This window comes from Mustela nigripes, chromosome 16 (genome assembly GCF_022355385.1).
Source record: "Mustela nigripes isolate SB6536 chromosome 16, MUSNIG.SB6536, whole genome shotgun sequence".
Lineage (NCBI taxonomy): Eukaryota > Metazoa > Chordata > Mammalia > Carnivora > Mustelidae > Mustela > Mustela nigripes.
The window spans coordinates 12,707,133-12,728,584 of NC_081572.1; the positions used below are offsets into that span (position 1 = coordinate 12,707,133).

General features: G+C 51.4%; 1 protein-coding gene and 1 non-coding gene across 2 annotated transcripts in view; both read left to right on the top strand.

Annotated features, from left to right (window-relative positions):
- The window catches only part of PRKCA (protein kinase C alpha), a 386,027-nt gene that overhangs the window by 362,466 nt on the left and 2,109 nt on the right, over positions 1-21,452 (top strand). Inside the window, exons 15-16 of the mRNA XM_059379464.1 lie at positions 8,019-8,126; positions 10,021-10,161. Of these exons, the coding sequence (XP_059235447.1) occupies positions 8,019-8,126; positions 10,021-10,161 (249 nt within the window). The remainder of the gene's footprint in view (positions 1-8,018; positions 8,127-10,020; positions 10,162-21,452) is intronic.
- LOC132004599 (U6 spliceosomal RNA) lies at positions 16,612-16,719 on the top strand. Its single transcript, XR_009400559.1, has one exon. It is a non-coding gene; the product is annotated as a U6 spliceosomal RNA (small nuclear RNA).

A 21,452-nucleotide genomic window follows, 5' to 3' on the forward strand; every position in this document is an offset into this window, starting at 1 on the left:
TGGGGTGGAAATGTATGGCCATGTTTAAGAAAGGGATGGGAAGCCACCAGTCTGGCCAGAGCAGAGTGGATTAGAGAGGGAGTGAGAGGCCTGAGGTCAGAGGGGGAAGGGGAGCCCCAGGTCTTGTGAGCATGGAAGTCATCACAGACCCTTGGCTTTGTCTCTGGGGTGGGAGGCCATTGGTGAGCTCTCCTTTATGGGTCTTTCATTGTCTTACATCTAAGTAGTCTCTTAGAGATTCAAAGAGACAGGGTTCCAGCCTACATTGGGTTGTTAACTGAGAAGGGATGTTAAGACTTGATTGATAGTAAAATGGTTGGTGATGATTCATTTAGGTTTTTAACCCCTATAAAATGTTCATCTCAGACCAAATACCCCCATTTGTAAGCATGGAAAAGCAGGTCATCAGAACCACGGTCAGTGAGCCAACAGTGGTTGCCTGCCCCTTGAGTGAATTTCCTGTCTTTAGAATTTGGGCCATAAAGTTTGACTGAATTATGGGCCCCTTGAGAGCCAGGCTGTTCACGAAGGCGCAGGAAACGGAGTTCCCCTTCTTGGTCTCCCTTGCATGTTCTGACTCTGGAGCCCAGAAACAAACGCTGCTTTCACTGAGTCACATTTGCATATGCCAACAAAAGAAATTGGTTGGGTGGAAATAGGATCTGTGTCACTTCCGAGGGCACTTTCCAAGAGATCAGATGAGCTGACTCGTCATTGGTGAGCAGGAGACTAGGACTTCAGAAGTCCTGTGCCCCCCCCCCCCCACGCCACACGCCTACCCCCACTTTCCTTCCTCCCCAAGCCCAGGGACTTCCTTCCCTAGAGGAAGGCTCAGGCAATGCTGCCCTCCTGCAGGGAAGACCCCTTCAGGTGCGTCTTAAAAATCCTGCCTCTCTTGCCTATTATCTCTGAGGCCCCCACCTGCAGACGCCCTCCCCACGCGCAGTGCTTCCGTAAACATTCTGGCACATTTCCATTTCCCATCCTGCTTCTCAGACTCCCGTTAGCCTGCCCGATAGGACCCCTTCCCTGTGGACATTGGTGACACCCTTTAGAAGCGACATCTTAAAGGCGACCCACGTTTGGGCGCCGTGGTGGGCTCAGCCGTTACTCGTCTAAATCCAACACAGCGTTTTCATTTCGGTACCCGCTTCTTCGTCTTCCCCGTGACTCAATGCAAATTTCAATGTATTTCTGGGCGGTGAGTCAGCCCAGAAAGGATAATGAAGGCTCTGAGACTTTACCCACAGCCCCCCAGAAGCTGCAGCAGCCTCCAGACCCAGCAGAGGGAAGAGACGCAGTTATTGAAAAGTAAGATTAATTATAAAGCTGTTGATGGGGTTATGGTCTAAATTTATCCTCTTTAATCACAGAGGGCTGACGATGAGCAGAAAAGAGAGTTTATTGCAATTTTCTTCTCATTTGGTATATTTATCGTCCGCAGCCAAGGGGACAGTTAAGCAGAAACAGCCTGAGTCTTTCTTCAGTTCCTGGACTGCTTGCCAAGTATGATTACTTTGGGGCGTAAACAGTATTTACCCAGCACTGTAATAAGCATGTTGTGGTTCTACGTGCTCACGGGTCTCCGTCATAAAGGGACCAGTGCTCTCCTCCTTATGTCCCCTTTTTCCAGGGCAATCTATGCTTTATCTTCTTTCCTGACGCGTTGGTAATGGGTGCTTTCCCCCCAGCACTTTTCACCTGAAATGTCTTTGGGTGTGCGCCAGCCCCCTGCCCCACCCCCCACCTCCGCCGGTCACCAGCGGTCTATGGACAACCATGGCAGGGCCCCAGCATCCAGGAACCAGGAGGTGACTTAGAAATCATTTTAGAAAGAGTGAACCATCACCCCTCCTCTGTCTAAACTTCACCAATTGCAGATTGCTAAGGAGAACACCTCTGGTTCGGAACATTTTCACACCCAGCCGAGAACCGTATCTGACACGCAACTTAGCTAGAGACACTAAGCCCCGATCTGTAGAAATTTAAAAATAATCATGGGAATGTGGGAAAGAGGGGAGAGAAGCAAATCCAAAATGGTCACGCACTTACTCCTCAGCAACACATCCCCTCCTGTCGTCCCCAGGCTCAGTCGCGGACTGGGAAGGAGACGGAATATAATTATAATTTCACTCTTGACCTGCCTTCAGCACCGAGGCCCGAGCAGCAATTACCTGTATGAATGCTCCCGGGGTGACCTGGAGAGACTTAACAAGAGCCGTAAAAATGCTCGCATCCTTCGACTGCGTAAGCCCACACCTGGGACATTTTTCTTAGGAAGCAATTCGGTGAAGAGAAAAATGACATGCACAGAGATGTTTCTGGTAGCCTTAGTTATCAGAAGGAAGCCTCGGCAACAATTCTGAAGGTGCCCTCGGACCAATGAGCCCGTCTCAGATGGATGAAGGATCTGCCCCACAGGGTTCGTCTGCCTGGGAATACCGGTAGCCACAGAGAGATGTTGGCAAAAGTCAGGGAAAAACAAGAAACTCCAAATTATGCATCCTTATTTGAAAATAATACAACAAGCCTAAGAGTTCACAACACAGTAAGAGTAGTTTTTGTGGTGAGGTGAGGGGAATGTGGATGTGCCTTCCTGGGCCTCACTCCCCCCAAGAACGCATGATCTTAATTTAATAGCGGGTGCCAGGGAGCTTTCCCCAGTCTGGTGATCATTACGGCTGCCTACCAGGTAGCTGGGGGCCTCCTCCCTTCTGGCACGCGGTGGGATGGTACCTCCCAGCTCACTTGTGGTAGGGTAGAGCGTGTGGCTCATTCTGACCCGTGAGATCTGGGGGGATGTGCTCCAGGGTGGACACCCCAGAGCGCCTGTCCCCGGTCCCCCGCAGCAAGACCAAGATGGCGGCTGTACCATCAGCATTGGTCCTTGGTGACCTCTCCTCACTGGCAGTGGACGTGTGGCATAAGCAGGAGATAAGCAAACAAAGTCAGGGCTGGGAAGTCATGCCAGGTCTCTAATTTAGAGACAGTCCCTCTAGACAGTGACTTGAAATGTCTCTGGCCGTAGCGACTGCCCCTCGGTCTTTCCAGATCCCACTATTCATCGTGTCAGATACCAAAATGGCCTCCCTACGTACCTGCCCGAGTCGAGCTCTCTTTAGGTGTGGGTGGACCAGCAGCTGAGCATCTCCCACCCAGCCCTGCCAGCAGCAGCACCGGGGGACCATCCCTCCCCATCTACCTGCCAGACCAAGTGTGAGGGGTTGGCAGTGCCCAGAATGGCCCAGAGCCCAAGCTCTGCAGTTAGATGTCTGGGCTTGAGTCTTTTTTTTTTTTTTTTAACATATAATGTGTCTTTTGCTTCAGGGTACAGGTCTGTGAATCATCAGTCTTACACAATTCACAGCACTCACCATAGCACACACCCTCCCCAGTGTCCCTAACCCAGCCACCCTATCCCTCCCACCCTCTAACAATCCTCCCCGCCTCCAACAACCCTCGGTTTGTTTCCTGATATTAAGACTTTGTTATGGTTTGTTTCCCTCCCCAGTCCCATCTTGTTTCATTTTTTCCCTCCCTATCCCCCACAACCCCCTGCCCTGCCTCTCAACTTCCTCATATCAGGGAGATCATATGATAATTGTCTCTCTGATTGACTTATTTTGCTCAACACAATACCCTCTAGTTCCATCCATGGCATTGCAAATGGAAGGATTTCTGTTTTTATGGCTGTATAGTATTCCATTGTGTGTGTGTGTGTGTGTGTGTGTGTGTGTGTACCACGTCTTCTATATCCATCCATCTGTGGATGGACATCTAGGTTCTTTCCATAGTTTGGCTATTGTGGACATTGGTGCTCTAAAACTAAACTATAAAACTAAACCTGAACTAAAAAAATTGGTGTTCAGGTACACATGCCCCTTCGGATCACTACATTTGTATCTTTAGGGTAAATACCTAATAGTGCGATTGCTGGGTCGTAGGGTAGCTCTATTTTCAACCTTTTGAAGAACCTCCATGCTGTTTTCCAGAGTGGCTGCACCAGCTTGCATTCCCACCAACAATGTAGGAGGGTTCCCCTTTCTCCACATCCTCGCCAACATCTGTCATTTCCTGACTTGTTAATTTTAGCCATTCTGACTGGTGTGATGTGGTATCTCACTGTGGTTTTGATTTGTATTTCCCTGATGCCGAGTGATGCAGAGCACTTTTTCATGTGCCTATTGGCCATCTGGATGCTTTCTTTGCGGAAATGTCTGTTTCTGTCTTCTGCCCATTTCTTGATTGGATAATTTGTTCTTTGGGTGTTGAGTTTGATAAGTTCTTTGTAGATTTTGGATACTAGCCATTTATTTGATATGTCATTTGCAAATATCTTGTCCCGTTCTGTCGGTTGTCTTTTGGTTTTATTAGCTGTTTCCCTTGCTGTGCAAAAGCTTTTGACCTTGATGAAGTCCCAATAGTTTACTTTTGCTGGGCTTGAATCTTGGTTCTTCCACATCCAGCTCTGTAACTGCAGCCAAAGCACTTAATAATAGGACCTCAATGAGCTCAACTGTAAAGTGAGATCACTAGTGTGTACGTCCATCATATGGTGGTTTTGAGGACTAAGGGAGCAACACCTGGAGAAGCAGTCCACACGGTGCCCACCACATAGACAGAGCCTGAAAAGTAGCCACCATCTTTACCGCTGTTCACTCCCAAACAGTGGCCATCCTTCGTCAGGCAGTGTAGACTCCCGGTGGGTGATAAAATGTCAGGGGTAGAGGCATGTGTCCTCCCTGGGATTGCCAGGAGATGCCTGTCCTTAGGGCCACATGGGGATGGAACACGGGGTGAAAGCCCAAGGCTCTGCCACAAGGATGCGTGGTCCTGTGGCCTTTGTCATAGCTTAGGAATCTTATCACAACATCAGAGCCCAAGGGGCCTTAGAGATTCCTGCCATCCCTGGCCTGGATGATTCACCCTGGATTAAACAGCTCTCTTAATGGCAGGACTTCTTAGAACCTTTAAAATGTAAATGTCACCGCAGATTTCCATAAAGGGAGGAAAGGGTGCAAACTCTGACCCAGGAGTATCCTGTTAGGATTCCTACCCTGTAGTTCTAAGGAATGCCTGGTGTCCTGCTCTCAGAGGGAACACAGAGGGGACTTCATGGTTGGCTGCTCATGGAGCAGTAGCAGGCACAGCTCACCTGGGCCGAGGTGGTTCCCATGCCAGGAGACAGTGGAGCAGGTGTGATAGGCCAGTGACCTGCGCAGAAGGCTCCCCCTGCCACATTCCGTCTTCCACACCAGCCTGGGGCTGGGCCGGGGGTTGGGGGGATCTGCATTGACCAAACTGTCTTCAGATGCGGAGGTTCTTGCCTCCTCCCCTGACAAGGACTCCTGGGATGATTTGTCTGAGTTTCTCTTTGAAGAAAAATTGCTCTTAAGCCTTTAGATAGGATGGTCCGTGCCTCAGCCCCCGTAGTATTCCGGCCGCTGGTGCTTGAGCCACACCAGAGGGGCCAGTGGGGTCTCCCTGCTGCCTCTGTCACCACAGGGCCCCAAGTTCCAGGGGCCCTTTGCAGTGGGTTTGATGCTCTACTGGTAACGTCGTTTCTCCTGGCCAGTGGCCCTAAGGGGCGCATGGAGGGGCATGGATGGGTCACCAGGAGCAGCACCCATGCCCTGCTCACATGCTGGGCACTGTGACATTGTAGAGTACGAACACAAAGGAAATTCAGAGAGAGTGGAGCCCCCTGGAGGTGTGCAGTTCACAGCCCTGATCAGAAACCCTGCCATGTTGGCTTCAGTTATAAAGATCTTGTGGCCCCAACTCAGCCACATGTATGGAGCCCTTATTAGGGAAAAGGGGGCGTTTTGCGGTTGTCCTACCACAGGGTCCAGAAGAAGTAGGTTGCATGATGTCAGGCAGAGGAGAGGTGATGCGTTGGTCCGCAGGACTGCCCTCCACGGTAGCTCTTGGCCAGCTGTGGGCTGTCCTGCTCCGTGTCTCTAGATGGAAGTAGCAGCACTCCAGGCTGCCCCGGGTGACCTCCTGCTCTCGCTGGGGGCGTGCCCACGCCCAGCATCCTTGCCCCTGAGCCTCCCAGGCACCATGGTACTTCTGCCCAGGGAAACTCACTGTGCCGGCCCGTTACTGCTCTGCTTGGAGTCGTTCACGGGCAAGGCGATTTTTTTTTTTTTTTTAAGATTTATTTATTTATTTATTTTAGAGAAAGAGTATGAGCAGGAGGGGCAGAGGGAGAGGGAGAGAATCTCAAGCCAACTCCGTGCTGAGCATAGAGTCTGATGTGGGGCTCGATCTCACGACACCGATATCAGGACCTGAGCCGAAAGCAAGAGTCAGATGCTTAACAGATTGAGCCCCCCAGGCGCCCCAAGGGGAGCTGATTTTAGTTCTCCTCACCCACCTACATGCTTTGACCAAATTAAACATCCTTTGCACCAGGTACTTACGACTGAAAAAGAGCCCTATTTATTTATATTTCTGGACTAAACAATAATAACAGCAGCAGTAGTAATAATAAGACCCAGCAACACAGTGGCACCCGCCCCAACCCCCCACTCTCCCAGACCTGGTCCCACCGTAGGGTTCCTTATAGACTTAGTGTCTTTCCCTTGAGTAGGTGTAACTCCTGCGGGCTGACCCCACACCCAACTCCTCTCCAGTCCTGGGGGTGGTGGATGGGGGTAGGGCTGGGGGTCAGATGAGCAGGTTGGAATGACCCAAGGGGTGTTTTCCTGGGGAGCGGTCTGCTTGGGCCCATTGCTCCCCCATTCGGAAGGAGACATTTGGTAAGAAGGGCTGTCCCACTGACGACGGCACAGCTGCCTTTGTCCGTGAGGGCATTGACATTTAAGCTGGACTCTGGGCATTAGCGGAGCCCTACCCGTGTCAGTCAGAGCGACAGAGACACCTCTTTTCTATGAGAAGGAAAATGCAACGAGATGAAACATGCGGATATTGTCTTGGCTGTGACGGCTGCCCCTGGTCTGCCTTTCTTTCGCTAAACCCAAGGTTAGCTAAGCCTAAAGGGAACATTAAGAAATTCCCCATAAACCTACTTATCCCATGCGCTGTCCCTCCAGAGTGACAGGTAATTTGCCGGACGTCTTCAGGATTAAAGACATGCTGGAGGAGAAAGTTGGAAGGACGCCTTGAGCTCTCCCAAGGATTCTAGCAGCCCATTCTAAGACAGTCCCTCTGCTTCAATAAAACACCAGTACCACTGGGCACCCTGCAGCAGGCACCTGCTGGGCACGGGACAGACTATCATGGGTTTTACAGACTCACCAGGGAACCCCGTTATACACACTGGAAAACTCTATCTCAGGGAGGTCGCTTGCCTGTGGACACCCAGCTAGAAGATGGTGGCGCTGGAATTCGGTACAGATTCGCATAACTTTAAAGCCTTGAGTGCCCACAGCACTGCCATGCCTCCTGCTCACCCTGTGGGGAGTGTAAACTCCGCAGAGGAGGAGAGGGGAGTGTCTAGTGGAAGCTGAGCTCCCGGCACTGCTACCACGCAGGTGCGAGGCTCTCTACAGAGCAGCTCCCTGTTGGGTCAGAAGGGCCCTGGTGTGAATTTCTGGACCTGGGGAAGCCCTTTCAGCCCATGTCCTGATGGCCGCAACACCTCACGCTTAGAAGCCAAAGGCACCATCATTTCCCCCGCCCCCACTCCACACACTAGAGCCATCTGTAACCTAACTTGATCATAATTAAATTTTTAACACAAAATTGCAAGATTAATGGATTAATTACGATTTATTTGCAAAGCATTAAAAGCATGACTCAAGAGTGTTTTCCCTAAAGATTGTTTTGGGTTGCCCAAGGCAGGATAACTAAAGAGAGGAAAAGAGTGAAAAACACACAACCACCAAGCTAATGAAAGATAACCAAATAAACCAGCAACTTCACTGAGCGAAGTCCACAGCCAGTGGGGTGCCCAGAAGCCCGGTGTGTGTCTTGGCACTGATGGGGCTCTCCAGGCGCCACGCTAATGAATCATCCTGCCTGCTTTCCCCTGTCTCTGTTTTCCGGAACAGCCTCCCTTCGATGGTGAAGACGAAGACGAGCTATTTCAGTCCATAATGGAGCATAACGTCTCTTATCCCAAATCCTTGTCCAAGGAGGCCGTTTCCATCTGCAAAGGAGTAAGTAGACCTGCATTCCTTTTATAATCGCGGACCGAGAAGATGAATGGGGGAAATCTCTTTCCCGTAGTTCTGCTTCCGAGAGAGGTGGCAGAGAGCCCACAAACCCATGCCTCTGCTTCCAGCCACCAAGGGCCACCGCTTGGTGACCTGCAGGGAGCCATGAGGAACATGGCGGCCTGGAAAGGAGGCTCTGCTCCCCATTCTGCCTGGAGCTCTGGCCCCGGCAGCTAATCGTAGTTTCTCATCCACCTCATGAAAGTGTGCCAGGAGTTACCAGAAATAACCTCGGGTCCTCGGAAAATGTTCCGTCTCTTCCCTTGCCTGACCTGGTGTGCCTTGGGTATTCTTCATTCGATTCTCTTTTTTTGAGATCAAACATGCGTGCAGAAATGGGCCCGAGTCATGGGTGTGTAGATCAGTGAATTTTCACAAAACACACACACCCGGGTGACTGCACCCAGGTCAGGAAAGGGACGGTTTCCGACACCCTAGACGCCCCCTCCCTTCCTGTCCTGCAGTGACGCGCCACCCCTCCGGATAAGCAGTGTCCCCGCTCGTCCCTGTGGGGATTAATTAGCCTTGTCTGTTTCAAACTTGGCACAAATGTGCTCCTATAGCAGACGCTCCCCAGGCGAGGCGTCTTTCACCCCACATGGTGATTGCGGCATTTCTCCAGATCCCCGCGTGGACACCGTCTTCCATCTGCCCACGGAACATTCCATTGTGTGGTCACACCACCGTTGACTTATTCACGCTAGGGTGGTGGGGAGGGGCGCAGGTTTGGGTTGTTTCCACTTTGGTTTAGGGCTGTTACATATAGAACTGCGCTGAAACTTCTAGGTTTTGTGTTTTGGGGAGCCTAGGAGCTCCTTTCTGCAGAGGAGAGACCCAGGAACAGAAATTACCGGGTCCTGACCTGGTTAATTTTTCACTGTAAAGCTTTATGCCACGAAATTACCATCAGACCCCGTGGAATATAGAATATAATACACTCCTAACGTTTTCTGGCACGTTTGATCGGGATCATGTGGGATGCAGTTATCCAGCATCTTCCGAGAGCAGGGCACTATTGACGTATCTGAACAGGGAGAGCCAGGCCCAACCCCAGAGCTTATAACCCGTGTTCGCCTCTGTCTTCCACAGTAGATGCATGAGAATTAACACCTGCCGGTCACAGCATTTATTTTTCCCAGCGCATGAGTCTTTGATGAACACATTTGGGTCCAGGCAGTAAACAGGTATATGATGCCTGTTATCAGCACTCACAGTTTTTAGTGATTGCCTCCCTTTTTGCATACATATTTTTTAGAGACCTGCAGAATGGCAGCTCTCATGCAGGTAGTGTACGAAGACACCTGATTAAATTCTTATGTTTGGCTGTGGGGCCACGTTGCTTCCCGGTGTCCTTTATCATAAAAAATCGCTGTAGAAAAACTCATACTGTCAATAGCATGGTTGTGAGTTGGGGTCACTCTGTGCCAGCCACCGATTTCTCGGGGTGCTCCCCAGGCATCCACACCATCAGGCTCGTAGCAAAGGCGGCAAAGGGAAGGTGCTATCGTCCAGCCTTTTCTTTTTCTCCTAATTTTAGTGTGCGTGGCAGGGGAGGGTGGGTATTTTTCTCTCTCTTTCAGCTTTATTGAGGTGTAATTGGCAAATAAAATCGCAGTGTGTTGAAAACGTGCCCCATGGTGGTTCGACAGGCATACGCACTGTGGGAGATTTCCCGCCATCTAGAAGTCACACCCATCACCTCACACAATTACCTTCTTGTCTTTTGGGGAGAAAATACTTAAGTTCTACTCTCTCCGCGTATCTCAGTTATACAGTACGGTGTCGTCACCTCCGGTCCCCGTGTTACACATTGCGCCCTCTCTCTGCTGTTTTCTAGCTGATGACCAAACACCCAGGCAAGCGGCTGGGTTGCGGGCCAGAAGGGGAGAGGGACGTGCGCGAGCATGCCTTCTTCCGGAGGATCGACTGGGAGAAACTCGAGAACAGGGAGATCCAGCCGCCCTTCAAGCCCAAAGTGGTGAGTAGGGGATGTGGCTTGCCCCTGAGCCCCATGTTGCTGAATCCCAGAGGGGTTCCACCCACCCCTTCTCTGGAGAGAGGAGGCTGGTGGCCCCTGGCCTCTGCGGGGTGAGAACACGGCCAGGTTCCAGCCTCAACTTCGATCTGGGCTCTGAGTCAGCATAGACCAGACCACAGGGCCTGTGCCCACCAGTCAGGGGGCTGCCGAGTGTCCCCCCCCAAGAGCTGAGAGGGAGCTGGGGCACCTCAGCTTTGGCGATCGGGCTGCATGGACTCGCGCGCCCAGCAGGATGTCCTCTCTGCTCTGCGTCTGTGACGGGATGTTTCACCGCGTCCCGCTCTCCAGGGTTTGCTTTGCTCCTAAAGCATGACTCGTCCCAGCCAGCTCTTCGCAGGCCCCAGCTGCGCTTCCCGTGGTGGCCACGGCCCCTGCTGCCAGGAGCGCGAGTCACCCCCACCCCCCATGCTGGTCTTGCCGCCTCTTTGACACTCCTCCCACGGGACCCCCGTTTGTCCCATTTATTCCACAAAAACTGTGCATCAGGCCCTGTTCTTTACAAATCGGCTCAATAACTCTCTCGACAACCCTGCTCCGTGGGTAAACTAAGGCACAGAGAGGCTGAGTAACTTGCCTGAAGACACACAGCTGGTAGGCAGTGTTCTGGCTCCGGGATCTGTGTCCCTCCCCCACGACACCATCGCGCCATCTCAGGGACAGCCGTCTGCCCATCTAATGACTGTCAGTGGCAACCAGCCGTGGCCTTTCTTGACGTTTCTATCTCTGGCGGTAACCTCGGGGTCGTTAAGACATCGGGCTCTTAACTCACGCCACCTGCCCCTTCACGGTGCTTCCCAGGGACGCTGCTTTCCCCCACATCCCATCTCTGGGGACCACTGGACAGTGTCTTCCAGCTCGGCCGCCATCTCTGGGGTGTCCCCGTGCTGCCCCTGCCCCCAAGGCTGCAGCGAGAGCAGCTCTGGCCCTCGGTCTGATGGCGAAGCTCCCACACCTGTCTCCCCCTAGGCAGGTGCCCATGAGCAGGGAAAAGGGACCCTCCTGGGGTGGCTGAGTTACTGGCTGGTCGGCACAGGCTTTGTTCTTAGAGCAGCGACCTCCCGTCAAGTACGCTGTGTGTCCTCTCAGAATAAAACTGCTAGTGGGGAGCCCACTTCTACTTTTCCAAGATATTCTTAGCACCAACTAAAGCAAAACTAAAATGAATCAGGTCAGTTGACTCCCTCCTGAATCGTCATGTCCAGCAGGACCCTCGTCTGTCTGCTCCCCCACCTTCTCCTAGCGGGTCCCAAACCCAGATCTCAGGGCATTTTCATGGGGTCATTCCCCTCGGTGTACAAAGCCTGGCTTGGTGGGGGCCTGGGGTGTAAAGGCCGTGATAAAGAATGCTGCCTGCTGCCGACGGTCTCAGGACCGTTCCGTTCCGTTAGGGATTTCCATTAGGGATTTGTTTAGCCTCCTTAAAATATGAAAGGCACACAGTAGCCTCATACACACAGCTCAGTTTCTGTACAGGAACAGCGGAGAGAACTCGTTCACCCTGCTGTAGGTGTGAATCGAAATACAGCCACTTGTCAGTCGCTTTCCAGAAAGGGACGACAGGGAGCAAAGTCAACCGTAAGACCCAGCTCCTTCAATGTGTCCTCACCTCGGCCTCAGAAGACGTTGTCTGTTTGTGTGGTCACCTGCTTTCTGTGGACACTGGGGCCTTAAATTCAGATATAGGGGGACAAGAGGGTGACTCGGGTTCGGAGCCCGGAATTTGACTGCACTGTTCCCCGTGGGCCGTGGAAATCACCAGAAGCAGAGTCCCAACCGCGGTGGGCAGCTGAGCCACGAGCAGTAGAGTGTGTGTGTGTGTATGTGTGTGTGTGTATTCCTGGAATGCTGCTCTTTGTGTTTTTAGCTGAACACTAGCGAACATAAAAGGAAAGAAGATAGAGCCTCCTTCACAGCAGCCCTTGAACTCCAATACAGAAGCCGAAACCACATGCCAAAGGCCTGCTTGCTGAGAGCTCTGGTCAGAGCAGAAGGAGGGACAGCCTCTGCTCACAGGGAGCTTTCCTAGGCCAGAGCCTATGTCCGGCTGGAGAACTGTATGCTGGAAAGGAAGATGCTGGAAAATGTACTCACGGGCAGTGGAGGGGGCAGCAGGGGACACAAAGCGGACCTGGGGACAGGGGCAAGCCGCGGCGGGAGTGAGCAGCAGACTTCCTGACCCGGGGCCGAAGAGTATCAAGGGCACAGAGGTCGACCAGAAAGTTGGGGCTCCCGGGAGAGCTCCCAGTGCCTTCACCACGCCACGTGCAGAGCAGCAGAATTTGGCTCCTAATCCCGGCCAAAGGGGCATCTCCGCCACCTCTGGGATGTCATTCTGTTCCCGAGGTGCCACGCTGGAGTGGAGACCGCACACGCCAAGGATGGTCTGGGCGGCGGGAGAGGACATTTCTAACAGTGCAAAAGCAGATACCGCACACGGCACGCCGGGGTCCCAGCCTCCAAGAAGAGCTACTGGCACGTTCGAGGGGCTCCGTGATGTGTCCCTGCTTCCTCGGTGAAAAATGTAGCTCCCTAACCCAGAACTAATGAAAAAGCCAAGAGGGGACAGAAAAACTCTGGAGCCCAGTATTCTCCGATGGGCAGTTTTGTCCTTTCAGAGGGAGATGGAGCAAGACATCCTCGCTGTCCCCTGCTGCCGGGTGACTGACACTTGGACCGCATGTGTGCCAAACCCCTCCCGGGGAACATCTCCCCTCCGAACCAAATCGAGAGCCCCAGCGGGTGAAGCTGGTCTGCATTTGTGAAGTTTGCTCAATGCTTTTGCTTGTTCAGCATGAACCCATTTCCCTGAGATTTAGGGGGTTAAGGGGCCATTCCCTCCTGGCTCCCACAAAATCAAGCCTTTGTGATGCATAAATCTGTCAGGGCGCTCCGCACAGAACTTCCCACCTCACGGGGATGGGGCGTTCAGACCCTGCTGAGCAGCGGTGTTCTGGATTCAGTTTGAATTGACTTGCGTTCCAAGTGGAGAGAGGAACGTGGCCGGCATCAGGTGTGTGGGACTGTGGCCATCACCTCCGATGGTGGCGAGTCTAGGGGCTCAGAGCTGCATATCCCAGGCATACAAGTGGCAGAGCCAGGGAACAGCCTGCCCCCAGGAGGCCGGTGAGGGGGAGGGGAGTCCGGTCTGGCAGAGCCACGTCCCCAAAAGCCTGCGTGTGCAGGCTGTGTGCCACTGTGAAGGTGAAGACAGTTTTCTAGAAGATGCATCCATCACTTATGTACTGGTTGATTATGTCAAACAAAAGCAAAAAGAAAAACAGCTGTGTTATACTCTCCTGGAGGTGAGCTCACTCTCTCTCTCTCATAACTCTCCTTTTTTTTTTTTTTTAAAGATTTTATTTATTTATTTGACAAACAGAGATCACAAGTAGGCAGAGAGGCAGGCAGAGAGAGAAGAGGAAGCGGGCTCCCCGCTGATCAGAGAGCCTGATGTGGGGCTCGATCCCAGGACCCTGGGATCATGACCTGAGCTGAAGGCAGAGGCTTAACCCACTGAGCCACCCAGGTGCCCCATAACTCTCCTTCTTTACGGAAAAAAAAGCACACAGTGAACTGGTTTCCTTTTTCTCTGAAAGAAAACACAACAGCGGAAGAGCCTCCGATCCACAGACCAAGGCCTGTCCGCTCAGCATTTGGCCAATGTTCTAAACAAGCCTGAGTCCCCATAGAGGCTTATTAATGTTCAGAAGAGTCCATGTAAGAAAGTTTTTGTTTTTTTTTTAATTTTTAATTCAAAGAAGATGTCGCTCCTGAAAAGGTAAATGTTCAGTTGCTGAGGGAGAAAAGCAAGGGGCCAGGCTGCCTCCCATGGCATCAGGTGCGAGAGGAGGTTTCCAGGGGAAAATATGGCACAGCCAAGCCCACTTGGCCCCACATCCTGAGAACCCGTTCAGGGAAGGAGAGCGCCTTCTTTCTGCTTTGCTTGAATAATCAAAGGCTGAGCATGCCCTTCGAGGCACACATGAGCCCAAGACTCTGATCCAGTGTTGCTTTGAATTTTGTAGGCTTTTCCCCTGATTTATTATTCATGTGAATAAAATGCCCAAGAGCAGCCTTCAAGCTCCCGTTCATCCTGCCCATGATAAATAACAGTTTCTACATATATCAGAATTGGAATGTTAATTGATTTTTTTTTTCCTTTTTTGAATTCTATCCATTGGCACCTAGGAGCAGAATAGCTAGTTCACAGGTGAGCCAAAAACCTTCCTGATACTTAAGTGGTTATTAGAGAGAGAAAGAGAGATTAATCTATAAAGTTAACACCGCAAAATATATTCCTGAGTTGGTAGATGAGCAGAGCCCTTTGGAAATAGGCTTGTCTGTCATGGAGAGCCTCTCTGGGGAGATTGCTGTCCTTATTTTATCAAAAAAAAAAAGAGAGGGGAAAAATATAACTTTCATCAGGATGCTGCCATCCTTGCGGCAAGAGCCAGAGAGAATAGGAACAGTGGGTACAAACGTGGGTGCTGTGGTAGTGAGATTGTACAGTCAAGTTCATTTTCCCAGTCACCCCGAAATCTTTTACAGGTGTATCTCGGGGTGCCTGTGGGTTTGGTTCCAGATGGCCACGATGTGATGAAGTACATGACACAGTAAAGTGAGGCAATGAATTTGGGGGGTTCCCGGTGCATCTAAAAGTTAGGTTTACACATCCTTTGGTCTAGGAAGTGTGCACTAACATTGTATCTTAAGAAGAAAAAACAACGCATGTATCTTTGTTTAAAAATACTTTGTTGCTAAAAAGTGCTAAGCATCAGGGGAGCTCTTAAAGAGGTCTGTCACTGATCACAGATCACTGTAACAAATATAATAATGAAGATGTTTGAAATATTGTGAGAATTACCAAAATGTGGCCTAGAGACAAGAAGTGAGTAAATGCAATTGGAAACAATCGTGCCAGTAGACTTTTTGGATCCCAGACTGCCACAGACTTCCGATTTACCAAAAACACAGGGTCTGTGGAGTGTAGTGAAACAAGGCATTTCACGGTGCCATTAGCTTGTCTGGAAAGTTTGATGCCGGTTTAATTCCCAAAGTCAGTGCAGCATGCCTTTTTAATTTTTGAAAATAATTAATTTTGAAGTAGCATCTCATTTCAGTGTTGCAGAAGAGTTGTAAAAATAGCGCAAAGAATTGGTACATTGGCTTCACCCAGATTCCCTAAATGTTAACATTTTAGCACATTTGCTTTATCATTCTTTCTCTACGTCGCTGAGTGTGCGTGTGTGCAGACACACACACGGGCGGGTTTGTTTGGGTTTTTTCTTTTTTGGACCATTTGAGAGTAAGTTGCAAATGTGATGTCTCCTTACACCTACATGTTCCATGCGTCTTGCCTCAAACCAAGGCCACCGCTCTTCTGAAGGATCCCTCGGGAAAGGTCATTCTGCAGAGTGGTGACCATCCCAGTAGAAGGAGGAGGGACCCGGAGCGCTGGTCTGAGCGCGCTATGCCATGGGCAGCCTTGGGCTGCATGCAGTCGTCCTCCTGGATAGTAGATAGGTTCATTCTCCTGCCGTTCAGTGGCACCAGGAACTGTGATGCCCTGGAAAAGTGAGAGATTCCCTAACCAGCCTCTGGAGACCAGAGCTTGCCGCCTCATGGTGCCCTCGGTGTGATTTGTGCCTTTAGACCAGCCTAAGCCAGCTTCCGTTGGGCTGATGAGAGGCAAGGAGTCTGCCTATTCTTTGATAACTACCCTCCCCAGTGCTCTTTTTTTTTTTTAAGATTTTGTTAATTAATTTACATGTGCACGAGCAAGTGGGGGGGGTGGGGACAGAGGGAGAGGGAGAAGCAGGCTCCCCACTGAGCAGGGAGCCTGACACAGGACTTGATCCCAGGACCTTGGGATCATGACCGGAGCTAAAGGCAGAGTCTTCGTTGACTGAGCCACCCAGGCACCCCCAAGTGCTCTTCTGCTTGAAAGAGAAATGGGAAGACATGAGATGTTTAAAATAACAATCCAGATAAGTAAGTAGCTCTGTCACCAGACTCGGGGAGCTTCGGTGGCGAGGGATGGGGTTCATCGCACAGCCCGTGTGCCTCATGGTGTGTGAACGGACAGCCTCCCATTGTCTGAAGTGACAGTCTCCAACACGATGGTCATCCCCACAGCCTGTTTTGGGAAAGGAGCCTTGAATCCTCCCAAGCTGGCCATTGGCATAAAGCCAGGCCGAGTGGAATTCACATTCCTGTTCCACAGAATACGGCCGGGATGAGCCAGGACTATCCGCTCACAGATACGTGGCTCTGACACCTACAAGAATCTGCTCAGCTAATGTGTGGCTGAAAGCCTGAGTCTGCGAACAAACCCATCGAAAGAACCGGCTCACCCTGGTCCAGCACTGGCCATTCTGGAGGTGCATTCTAGTGCTCACCTGGGTAGCACGTGTGCTGAAATTGGAACGCTCCAGAGAAGATTTAGCCTGGCCCCTGCACAAGGATGACTCACGGATACCTGACCCGTGCTCCAAGGCAACAGATCACTGAGCACTGTTTAATTTTGTCTGAGAAACGAAAACCTCCGGTCTATCACTACAGGTGGTGTTGGCAGGAGGTGAAGGAGGTCCTAATCCCTTTTTAAGAAATCATTATTAAAACATTAGCTCACTGTGGCGAGATAGGTAAGCAAGGAAAGATGGATACAAAATGACAAGACGCGATCTCCCCCGCCCCAAATGCAGGTCCCACTAATTACTATCTCTTCTGTAAGCTTCTGGAAAGCTGTGAGCGTGTGTGATCATACCCACAGCAAGGTTGTACCACACGTTCCATTGTTCACCTTGGACCTTTCTCCCGGTGATATATCTGGGAGATGTTCACACGTGAGTGCATGTGGGTCTGTGGCGTCCTTTACACCGGCCATTCTGATTCTCAAGTTCCCACCACAGGCACTGACTCTTTGTTCCAAATACTCTCCTCTGTCCGTTCTTATTCTCCAGACTTTCTGTACCAAAATGCACTGGCTGCAGTGGGCATCCAGGCCTTCGGTGAGCACGTTTCCAGATCCTTGAGTGACTAAATGAGCAAACTAACCCCACTTTTTAACCCCAGGTGTGTGCTCCTGCTAGTGTTGGGTCATGCACGGAAGACCGTTCCCTGAGCATGCTGGTCATAGAAAGGGCTGCTGCCTGGGGCCTCAGGCCCCTCACTGGATGGTCCCCTGGTGTGGACATGACCTCCTAGGAGGCTCAAAGCAGAATATTCCCTTTCATGTCTGCTGTCAGTTATGTAACTAAATGAAGTTCGCACACAACCGTGAGTCAGAAAGCCATGCACAGATGTCAGCAGGGTTCCTACTAATGCTGCACTAGGACCACCACACAGTGGGATTGAAACACAGGATCCCCAAAGATGAAGCAGGCCCTGCTACATCTGGTAACAGCCAGAGACACTCCCCACCTCAATAAGTTTCCTTTTTTCTTCCTCTTGCAACATGCCTTTCCTCTCGCTTGGTTTCACGCTCTGCCTGCTCCTCTGGGTTTGGTTCAGTTTTGCTTTGCAATGGCAGTGTTTTCAAGCTACTCATACTCACCCTAATTCCCATACCAGTGACCGTGGGGTTATAATCTACATGACTGAGACACCAAGGTAAAGGACAGGAATGAGACCAACACATGTATTGTGCGTTCTCGGTGGCCTCTCCCAGGTAAGAATCATGAGAAGCCGACTTGTGCATGGCAGGCGATCTCTCCCCACGGCCCTCAGGGTGCGCCAGGTGTTGAGTGGACCACGCACCATCCAGGACCGTGGATGGGGAGTGCTGTGATCCCAAAGTTCACCTGCAGTCAGCATTTTCCCATGTTTTGTCCCATCTTTACTGTGCCTGGTTTCTCCTGGGTTCATTTTACTAACTGATGAGTTCACCAAATAGGTAGGAATGTCAGAACAACAAAGGACATATATGTCCCGAATCCAGAGCTAAGTAAGGCAGGTAGATTATTAATGGTGTTCCTTCATCCCTCACATATGAACCCTATCCCCTTTACATGCTGATTATGGGCTGTGCCTTAAGTTGTAGCATGCCTGATGGTGAGAAGGGATTGTACACACTCTCAGTCCTTTGATCTCCACAATTGCCTTGGAAGGTGGACGTTCACATCCCCCTTTTATCTTTACAAAGAAGTGGGGTGAGTTTCCCAAAGCTGTACCCTGGGCTTTGGACCTCTGGTGGGTCCTTCTCTCTGGCTCACACACTGGCCCAGCCACGTTTGGTGCCTCCGGCTGCCCTCCTCTCCTCCATCTTTGTCCCACACCAGTTGTGTGGTGCTTTGCATCCCAGATGGCAGAAGCCTCCACTGGGGACAGGTGTGGGTGGCCTTTGGAGGTGAAGGAAATAAACATTCTGCCGGGGGATTTTGCTCCCAAGTAGCAAATCCTGTGTACAGCGGCAGGCGGCCTCGAGCTCTGAGGCCATGGCTAACCCCACCCTGCCTGTTGTCACACACTGTGGAGAGGCTGCCCTTCCAGTGGCCATGGTAATCACCTTCTTGCACCATCTCTGAGGAAGGTTGAGAGGATGTCTGTAGTCTGGCCAGCCTCATTCTTCACCCCCACTGTCACCCACTCAGTCTTTCTCAAGTATCACCCAATGTCCCCTGAACCCTTCATTCTCTGGGTGTCTTCTTCATCCCTCCCATATTCAAGATGGCGCCTGAGTCTTGCTGCGCAGAAGACGATGGTTAAGAGTAGGGTTGGCTCATAGACGGCAGGAGGAATCTTCTGTGTTTAAAATATAACAGCTTGTTGAAGGCTTTATTTTTTCCCTGAAGATGCAAAAGCACTGATTTTCATTATCCTTTCTAGTCATTGGTGGTGGAGATGGGAGGGTAGTCACAGTTTCCTTCATAAACATCTTGAAAAATGATCAGGTCAAGATCCTCTCTTGTTTGGCCTAAAGAAGATTGTTTATCTCTGAGCTAATTCACTGAGTTATGGAGGGTTCATTTTTTAACGCATTAAGAGAGACCCTCCGTGGTGGAAAAATAAGTGCTATTTCTCATAGTACCAAACCTGTGATTAAAATCTCTGCTCTTGAGATGGGGAAAGCAGCATCCATCTGACGGGAGCTCCCTTGGAACAAGAGGTCCTTCTGAGTTTTGGGTCTCATCTGAATCTGGGATGCAACCTGCAGCGTTTCCAGGGCTTTCCTGCCCGTGGCTCGCTGAGATCCACTCGCTCAAGCTGCATTTTTTATTCTTGGCCTTCAGCCTGTCCCTGCAGCTCGGTGAATGGGCTTTAACCAAGGCTTTCCTTTGCTGGAGTGTGATTTCTCTCTCTTTAGGACCAGGGAACATTCCAGAGCAAGTTAGAGTGGAAAGGAAAAGGAAAAGGTGTCTGGGTGTTCTGAGACCATCGGTCCTCCTCCCGTGCAGTGTGATCACCGAGCTGGGATTGGACTGGCCTGGTCTCCGCAAGCCCCCTTAGCTGTGGCCAGGCAGCCCACACAGCACGAGGCCTGAAGCAGCGAGGGTTTCTGCCCCGTGTGTTACCACGCTTCACTTCACGAGCTGTGGCAGCCCTTAGGAGTAACCATCCCCAGTACAGCAGTTCTAGAATCTCACATCCTTGAGCATCCGTCCCCATCCCCGGGCCTCTCGGTGCTGATGTATATGTGGTTGTCTTTTTAGACCTTGGGGACTCTTCTTCTAGTCTTTTGTTGCATTATTTGGCAGTTGAGCCATGGATTTTGGAACCTCCCATTAGAAGATGACCTGTGAATGCCCTAACGATGGTACCCAAAGGAAGGGTCAGACCTGTGCCGTCTTTTCCCCGAACAGTTCAGCAAATCCCAGCTCGGATGGCCGGAAACACGTTTTACCTTGGCTACCTTCCTCTTCCCCTTTGAGACTTCACCTGTCACTTTTCCTAGAAGTTCCTTCTTTGTATCTTTGCGTGGTTAGTGACTAGCAAAAGAAATGCGAATGATCTCTTTTTAAGGGAGCACGTGTCCCGGCCGCTGGGAGCACCTACAGTGCTGGGTGTCGATTAACCAAGTTCCCAAAAGGCATCCTCCTCTAGCACAGCACCGTCTCTCGTGCAGGGGGCAGGGCCTGCGGGATGAGCAAGCCCAACAGCACGGCCTCCACGGGGAGGCCAGCAGCGCCCAATACAGTCCCCTGGTGTGGAATCTCCCAGGTTCGGAATGGGTGGTCACTCGTGAATACGAAAACACCCTCCGAAAGGAAAACCGTCCATTGTGAAAGACCTCACTTGAACTCATAACGTGCCTCAGGAGCGGGGTGGACAAAGCCTAAGGAAGCTAGATTCTCAAGGAAACCTTCTAGAAGATGGGGAAGATGTAGAAGAAGAAGTGGGAATTCGGTCTGTGAGACTAAACCGGCCTTACAAAAATAACAGCAACCCTTGCGCTCTCACCGCATGCTGGGGTCCTCGCGAAACACTGTGCCCTCAACTTCCATGGCAGCCCAGGGAGGGGGCGTGGCTCTTCTGGCCGCTCTACACTCGTGGGAGTGGGATGCCCCCCCCCCCCGTTCCCCTCTTCACAGTGTAACTAGAGCTGTCCTCTGTTGAGGATGCAGGGATGCCTGGTTAGTGTGAAACTGTGCTAACTCGGAAATGATTCCTGTCGGCCCGTGGTACCAGCAGGTAGGAGGGTGGTCATTTGCAACATGGGCAATGCCGTGATTGGTATCGCCTGTGTCCCAGAGTCATCTGGGGTCCCGGGGATGTCACCGTGCCACAACCCTCCTGAGCGGCTGAGAAAGTGAAGACACCCCTTCCCCCGATTTGGGGTCTGATTTGCAGGCCGTGCCTGCAGCCCTGTCTGGGTTGAGTGCCCCAGTGGACCCTGGAGGAAAGGAATTGCCAAGGCAGAGAGGAGACTGTGTGCTCTCCCTGCTCAGGGCCCCCAAGCAAAACCCCTCCGGCCCGAGACCACCTGTGAAGAAACTCCGTATCAACCTGCAGTTGACCCGATAGATCTAGATACGCTGAAGCCCAGCTGGGCCCCAGGGCGAATGTCCCAACCTTGCTACCACCCCAGCCTCAGTCCTGGTTGAAGACTGGGGACTGGGGTTTTTAGAACTTTCCAGTTGCATGAATAACACAGCTCTTACTTTAATACAATTGTGGCTGCAAAGAACCACATGTGGGACAGAAATCTCAGCCTCTTGGCTCAGAGGTCGCTGTCTGCATTCCCGCCCGAAATCCTGGCCTCTCAGCGTGGACTGTGACTCGTGGCCCCTTGC